This window comes from Lepidochelys kempii, chromosome 6, assembly GCF_965140265.1.
Source record: "Lepidochelys kempii isolate rLepKem1 chromosome 6, rLepKem1.hap2, whole genome shotgun sequence".
NCBI classification, from domain to species: domain Eukaryota; kingdom Metazoa; phylum Chordata; order Testudines; family Cheloniidae; genus Lepidochelys; species Lepidochelys kempii.
In genome coordinates, this window is record NC_133261.1 from 18,669,482 (window position 1) to 18,678,144 (window position 8,663).

Here is an 8,663-nt window from a genome sequence, read left to right on the forward strand (position 1 = left end):
AATTCTTCATGCATCGTCTGAAATGCACGAGCTTCATCCCCCAAAATGTGAAGCTTCAGGTCAACTGCAAAGCAGGCGGTGGTGTGAAGGTTTTGAACATCAGCCTGCTGAAGCCACTCGTTAATCATCCGCAACAACTCTCTGCAATAAGTTTCATCATAATCTGCTTTGCCATTTACTTTTCCATCAGTGTAACTATTGCACTCTTCTATTAAAGATTTAGCTAAAGCCTCTGTTTTATGCCAGCATTCCTGTGTCAAGAATTCTTTCACACCTGATATTTATAGTTTGTAACCTCTGAACACTTTTAAGTCTAAGTATTCCTTTTTCATTTTGAAATTTTTTGTTTAATAAGCACACAAGCTTTTGGCATCTTGTAACATCTTCCAGACTGCACTGCCCCTGTCCGCTAGGTCTCTTCTCAGCTGGAACTCCACATCTTCAAATATGTTGCGTCTCTATAAAGGAATAAGTGATAATTCTGACAATGTTTCTGTCCACATGTTCTCCAATTCCTCTTCCAGTTCATCATTATTTAATTTGCAGTTGCTTTTCCTGCAATGGTTCAGAAGCCCATCCACTTTCTCTTCAATTTTTCTCTTGTACTTTGACAGCATAGCATCTGTTTTGTGTTGGCCTTTTTTAATATGAATCGCTTCTTGCCACTTGCTGAATGAATAACTCTCCAGTTCATTCCTGAGACTATTGGCACTTCTTCTAAAATCTTCTTTGTACTTTTCTATCAGGTGCAGATTTGCTGTTCCACTTTCAAAATACTGTTGTAAATGATTCAAAATCTTCTCTGCTTCTTGCCTCAGTTTTTCCTGTGCCTCACTCTTTAGTCTGATTGAAACATTAGTGTCTAGTTTATCTGGTGGCTGATTTTGGATGAAAGTTTCCTTTTCAGATACCCAGAAATGTATCTCCTTCCGAAAACCCCATTCCCACTCTGCATACTTCACAGACAGCTGGTTATAGGCTTCAGCAACAAGGCTGTTTCTAAAGCTGAAAATGAAGTTCTCATGTTTTACAGCATTCCACAGGCTCCTCACCCATGCAAGAAATAGGGGAATGTCATTGGGAGTTCTCTCTTGTGAACAATCTTTCAGAAATTCAAACAAATATTTCTTTAATTCATAAACCTTTTGACTGTATCCCAAATTCACTGGAGCCATGGGGGGGACTCCGTGCCACAGAGCAGGAATGTACCAATTGTGTTTTTCCAGATCATAATCCATAATATCAGAAAAGTTCATCTCTTTGCATTTCTTTTCCATGTTGGCTGCAGCTTTGGTCATTTCATTCAACTGTTCCAGGAGGTGTTTCCTGTCCCTCATGTTTTGTTCATGTGCAGACACATCACTGACGTTCTGATGCACAAACTGGCAGTTGGTTTTTTTCCCGATTTTCTCCATTCTGAGAAATGCATGGACCACAATTTGCAGAACATCTTTCATTTCAGTGGCATTCTCCATGGCCATGTTAAAAATCGTTATGTCACTCAGTCCAATCACTAGGGTGGCCAGCTCATTGTCATGTTGATAACTATCCTCCAGCTTGGCCAGTTCGGGGGCTTTCAAGCCTTCTGTGTCTATCACCAGGATGAAATCACAGCCCAGTTCCTGCTGAAAGTTCTCTGCCACTTTAATGAGTAATGTGAAGGCTCCTCGTGTACATCGGCCACTGCTCACTGCAAACTGCAGGCCGAACATGGTGTTGAGGAGGGTGGATTTCCCAGTGCTCTGTACTCCCAGCACCGTCAGAACCAGGATTTTGGACCTTCCCCCCAGCTTGGCATGAAGCTGACTCGGAACATCTGTTACCCACTGCAGTGAGATGTTGGAAACGTCTCCATCAATGATCTCCATGGGAAACCCTTCCAGCATGAGATCAGCTGCTATGCCTGGGAGATGGGTGAATTGCCTTTGGCTTTCTGCCATTTTACCTTCTTTAACCATTGAGCATTCCGCTTCATAAAACTGCCCCAACTCACACATGAAATGCTGCACTCCTAAGGAACTGGCAGAGATTAATTTGTCTAACTCTGCAAACATTTTGGGGTCATCTTTTGAGTTTTTTGCATTTCTCTTTATATTGATCCCATAGTTTAGAAAGATTCTCCCTAGTAATGTGATCCAGGCCAAACTTCATCCATTTCAGGAAGTAATGTTTCTCCATGGGAGGTAGTAGTCTTATTCCAGTAATAAATGTAATCAAACCATCAGTAAGGTCATGTTTATTCTGCTGAGCATGTAAATCCATTAATTTCTTTTTCAGCTGAGATTTATATTTCTCAAGTGGGGTGTCTCCTTACTTTCTCATTCTGCACAGCTCTTTTTCCACTTCAGCCAAGTTTCTCCATGTCTCCCCTTGGAGTCTCAGCTTTTCCCTCTTGTACTTTGCCACATCTTTGATTTGTGCAGTGATTTCCTTTGCATATGTGTTTGGGGTCTGACATTCCTTGTTATCCTCATCTACCTGGATGCCTAATTGACGTGCTGTCTCAGCCATGGCTTCTATACTCACTCTCTTGGGAGAAGATTTCATTATGGCTGCTATTGCAGACTGCAGAACTTTTACAAATTGTGCCTTATTTGTGGTACCTCCTTTCCACAGCACATGTGACTTGTTCAGTTTCAGCATCGAGGCTAACTTTTTCAGGAATTCCAGCGTTTCCTTGGCTTTCCCAGCCTGATTATTGAAGTGAAGCAGTATTTAGTGGCTGATCCCTGCAGAGATGATAACAGCGCATATTCTCTCTCACTGATGCTCTCAGTAACTATGAACACTGCTGAGGAGATCTCTGTTAAAAAGCTAAACTGCACCCAATGCGACTCAATATCTCCAAGCAGATTTGTAACCGCGACAGGTTCTGGGAAAAGATCTGAATTCCCCATCCCACCAGGGAAATACCAGGAAATCTCAACCAGCCCATCTGCGATTGCCCGTGGGACGTTCCCAGACTCCATGTCCCAGTGGACAAAGAAATTGTGGTGCTGCTGGGAGGGGCTGAGAACCTCATTGAGGAGGTGGGACTTGGAGAAGCTGCAGCTCCCCATCCGCACAAAGGAAATGGTTGGCATTGACGTGAGCACCAGGCTCTCCTCTCTGAACCCTCTGCTCTCTGCCAGGGAGTGCGGCCTCCACTTCCTCACCATGTCCCTCATGGCCCACAGCAGTAGGGTGCACTTGGGGGTGTCGAGGGCAGGTAGCAGCAGAGGGAGGGCAAACTGGCACATGGACATTTTGGACAGGATCTCCTGCTGTAGGAAACTGTCTGAGGAAAGCAGAATGGCACAGAGAACATCAAGGGGGTGCAGGGAATCACTGGTGTCTGTGTCACGGAGAAAAGAAAAATCTTCAGGAATATCCAGCTCTTCTTTGTCCATAGTTAGTGTTTGATCAGTGGGTGCCCTGTGCTCAAGGCTTGTGCTTCTTGCCATCCCATTCAGAGCCATGAGCTTCCTGAGGAAATGCCAAGGTAAATCTCCTGTTGTCTGAGGAGGGCAGTTCTTTAGACTTTCTGGTGTGATTTCCAGGACATCTCTCAGCTTTAGTTTCCTGCTTCTGTATTTCTCCATTTCTAACTTTGACTCGATGTACTGAAGGGCTTTTGGTCTCTCTGCAGAAAGGTAATACAACATAAACACTTTGTTAAACTGAAAATGTTTTCAGGTAGAACTCTTACTTTGGTATTAGGGCCATAATGTGAAGGAATTGCAATTATTAAACAAAAATCATGGAGGTCTGCATGCTCATTATAAGTGACAACCACTTAGAGGGGTCGTGTAGCTGGAGTACTGAAGCACCATTTATCTGGTACAACCTTCACAGATTTGACCCAACTGTCACACTCTCAGTCATCCTAACTGAAATGCCACACTTATGGAGAGCTATGGAAATTCTTTCAGACAGGTCATGTATTCAACTAGAAATGTGGTTTTGGTTGGCCTAAAATTATTGCAATTTTGATATGAGAGGTTTCAGCCATTCATAAAATGGCCAGAGAAGAAGGAGGAGGTGGTGCTGCTGTTCCCTCCCCCAGTCCTCCCATAACATATAGCCCAGTGGATGTGGGAAAGCCAAGTTTGAAATCCTGCTCTGAAACAGGCCCCAAATTAACTTTTCTGAGTCACCAAAAATTTCAAAATATTTTAGATTTGGTTTGACGCAAACTAAATATTGTTTTTTAATGGTTTTTTTTTTTGGAACCACCACCAAACCAAACAAACAATTATTCATCTAGCTCTGCTCAGTTGCAATGCAGGCAATCCTTCAGGCAATGCATAAATTCTTCCTTCTTTCCACCTCCCTTGTTTACTACTTCACCTGTTGGTGTTCTTGTCACCACTTTTCTTCTCAGTACATCACACTAGGGCAGAAAGTGAGGATGAATATGCAGTCAGCTTAATGGCCCACACTAGCAGCATATTCTACCCAGGAGACAGATCCGCAAATGTTACAAAGGCTGAATGATGACTAGAAATTGTAGCAACCAGCATGGAACTTAGAGGGAGGGTCACAAGTTGCAGGAGGGAAGAGTATGGAGAAAGCACCAGCAGGTCAGTCTGTGTGCACATGGCTCGAATGCTAAGCTCCAAGTGCTGCAGCTCTGTAAATAGTTGCTTGAACGAAGGGCTGGCTTAGTTTAATAAGACTGGATCCTCACAGAGGAAAAGATTGATGGATGAAATTGAAGCAAATTGAGAACAAACAGACAAAGGCGTATAATTTAAATAACACCAATATCTTGAACACTAGAGGTGTAGAAGCATTCGATGACAAAGTCTGTGAGTACGCTGTTCGAACATTATGCCAAGATGACCAGGCTCATATATGGTGATGAGGATAGAGCCATTGCAAAAACATGCAAGATGGAGTATTTAGGAAGAAAGGGGAGGATCATTTAAATATGTGCCTATAGAATTCAGTACCATGGCTTCAGAGAGATCTTTCTCATACCTGAGCGAGAAGATGCAATAGAGAAGCTTGAACCAAGCAATTCCCCTGGGCTGGACCCCATCTGTGACCATGAGCTAAAGCACTTTGGGAAGAAGGCTAGAGCCAGGTTGTTGGACATCAGAAATTACTCAAGCATAAAAAAGGAAGGTACCTAAATTGATGGAAATCACCAGTTACTGTTTCTCTGAAATCCGGCAAGGATCCCTCTTTTCCAGGCAGCTATTGGCTTATATCTTTAACCAGTCTCCTTTGCAATATAATGGAAAGAACAGTACAGTCAAGGCTTCTATGGTGGCTTCTAAAAGAAGGAAAGGTAGAACCTACCCAAATGGCTTATGGGCCTTTGCACTCAATGACAGACTTGCTGGTGGCCTTCTGGCAGCCTCTTAGCAATGGCTTCCAGAAAAAGCCACCGCAGTCATCAACAGGAGTCTGTTTTTAAACTCAGTGCAACATTTAATGGAGTCTGGCGTAATAGGCAGTGAGATGGGAGTTTGGTAAAATGCACCTCTGGATAAGAGGTTTCCTACCATACAGGAAAAAAACCCACTAAGACTAAGTTATACTCCTTCAAAGACCATGAGGCCAGGATTTCTTCAGGGCTCAGTATTAAGTCCTGGTGTTTTTTTGCTGCTCTCCTCTGGTCTGTCAGACTACCTGAAATGATTTGAATACACCTATGCAGACGATGTTGCACTTCATACCATGGGTCTTGAAAAAGATATATGGAGAATGGATATAATGAGGACTTAGAAATCATAACTAGATGGGCAACACAACATAAATTCAAGCTCAATCCAGCAAAAACAAAGTCCACCTACTTTACCATAATTATAGGAGGTTCAACTACAGACCAATCTTCACACTGGCTGGAGAAGGTATTGCTGTTGAGAAAAATCTGCTATACCTTAAAGTGACATTGACACTGTACTCATGTTTGGACCACAGGTCAAAAAGTTGGCAGCCAAAGCAAAGAAGAGATTGGCTCTTCTATAATGTATTGCAGGTACCAACTGGGGTTCACATGTTTGAACACTAAAAACAACATGCTGCTCAATATCTCATCCAATACTTGAATAACTCTTACCTGTCTGGTCACATAGTGCTCTCAGTAACCTTGCCAAGATCAATGTTGTGCAGTCATCTGCAATTCACACACTAACTGGAGGTGTAAGATCCACTCCAACAGCAATTTGTAAAAAGAGTTTTTGATGTTCAACCACTTGAGAATCATAGAGAAGAATAGCTATTTTGGTATGGAAATTATCTCATTCCCTATCTGAATGTCATCACTGTTCAGGTCTGTTCAGAAACTGGAAAACCAACTTAAGGCTGAAAAGATCCTCTTGTTTCCAGAAGTGCACAAAGGCTACTGGAGAAACAGAAACACTTGATGATGCTATGAGGGTAGAGTGTGTGAAGCAACATGTACACCCACTAATCCCTCCACATGAATCTATTTACTTTAATAAATATCTCTCCCTTTGGGAACCTTGCTCAAAGGAACATACGGAGTTGGCCACCCTAAAGAAAATTGTAGGAAAGCCCATTGAACAGTATCAGTCACAAGGCAAACAGATTCATCGGTACACTGATGGTTCATCAAATAAATCCTTTAAGAATGGTGGCTGTGGATGAAGAATGTCTTCATCCAGGACCCTAGTGGAGAACATACTCATGGCACCACAAGAAATAAACAGAGCAGAAATAGAGGCCAGTGTTGTGATCTTTGTTGACAGGTGTCGATCCTCAGTTCCTTTAGAAGAAACCAGAATGCTCTAATCAATGCAATGCATAAAGAGGTTTGGAGGATCAGAGAGAGAGGCAATAAATTAACTTTGGAATGGATTCTATCACATGTTGACATATACGGGAGTGAGATAGCTGATAACTGTCCAAAACTGGAAGATCGGAAATTCATGAAAAAACTCATACAGATACAGACAGACATCATCTTCCTTTCCAAATGCAGACAGATGGACATCATACCAAAAGGACTGAAGGTAAAAAATCCATTACAATCTATATACCACACAGACTATGCTGACAGCTTGTGCCACACGCTCTCAAAGAAACTGTGGAAGCACCTGATCAACATCCTCTACAGCAAAGAGGGAAAGATTAAGAATGAGCTCTCAAAACTGGATACTCTCATAAAAAACAACCCTCCACACAAACTTCCTCGTGGCTGGAATTTACAAAAACTAGACAAGCCATTTACAACACACACTTTGCTTGTCTACAAAAGAAAAAAGTCACTAAACTATCTAAACTACTACATGCCACAAGGGGCCACAGCAATGGTTCCCTTAACCCACCCGGCAATATTGTTAATCTATCCAATTATACTCTTAGCCCTGCAGAAGAATCTGTCCTATGTCGGGGCCTCTCCTTCTGCCCCTCCACCCCCACGAACATGATACAGTTCTGCGGTGACCTAGAATCCTATTTTCAACGTCTCCGACTCAAGGAATATTTCCAACACACCTCTGAACAACATACTAATCCACAGAGACCTTCCTACCAACTCTACAAAAAGAAGGATTCTAGGTGGACTCCTCCTGAAGGTCGAAACAACAGACTGGACTTCTACATAGAGTGCTTCTGCCGACGTGCATGGGCTGAAATTGTTGAAAAGCAGCATCACTTGCCCCATAACCTCAGCCGTGCAGAACACAATGCCATCCACAGCCTCAGAAATAACTCTGACATCATAATCAAAAAGGCTGACAAAGGAGGTGCTGTTGTCATCAGGAATAGGTCAGAATATGAACAAGAGGCTGCCCGGCAGCTCTCTAACACCACTTTCTACAAGCCATTACCCTCTGATCCCACTGAGAGTTACCAAAAGAAACTACACCATTTGCTCAAGAAACTCCCTGAAAAAGCACAAGAACAAATCCGCACAGACACACCCCTGGAATCCCGACCAGGGGTATTCTATTTGCTACCCAAGATCCATAAAACTGGAAATCCTGGATGCCCCATCATCTGAGGCATTGGCACCCTGACAGCAGGATTGTCTGGCTATGTAGACTCCCTCCTCAGGCCCTACGCTACCAGCACTCCCAGCTATCTTCGAGACACCACTGACTTCCTGAGGAAACTGCAATCCATCGGTGATCTTCCTGAAAACACCATCCTGGCCACTATGGATGTAGAAGCCCTCAACACCAACATTCCACACAAAGATGGACTACAAGCCATCAGGAACATTATCCCCAATAATGTCACGGCCAACCTGGTGGCTGAACTTTGTGACTTTGTCCTCACCCATAACTATTTCACATTTGGGGACAATGTATACCTTCAGATCAGCGGCACTGCTATGGGTACCCGCATGGCCCCTCAGTATGCAAACATTTTTATGGCTGACTTAGAACAATGTTTCCTCAGCTCTCGTCCCCTATTGCCCCTACTCTACTTGCGCTATATTGATGACATCTTCATCATCTGGACCCATGGAAAAGTAGCCCTTGAGGAAGTCCACCATGATTTCAACAATTTCCATCCCACCATCAACCTCAGCCTGGACCCGTCCACACAAGAGATCCACTTCCTGGACACTCCGGTGCTAATAAGCGATGGTCACATAAACACCACCCTATACCGGAAACCTACTGACCGCTATTCCTACCTACATGCCTCCAGCTTTCACCCAGACCACACCACACTATCCATTGTCTCCAGCCAAGCTCTAC

At 43.3% G+C, this 8,663-nt stretch overlaps 1 protein-coding gene across 1 annotated transcript; it reads right to left on the reverse strand.

The window, feature by feature from the left end:
- Positions 1 to 458: 458 nt before the first annotated feature.
- On the reverse strand, positions 459 to 2,178 carry LOC140913581 (interferon-induced very large GTPase 1-like). Its single transcript, XM_073350310.1, is given in 2 exon segments — positions 459 to 2,082; positions 2,084 to 2,178. Coding segments are annotated over 2 exon segments (1,719 nt in total).
- Between the last annotated feature and the right edge of the window lie 6,485 nt (positions 2,179 to 8,663).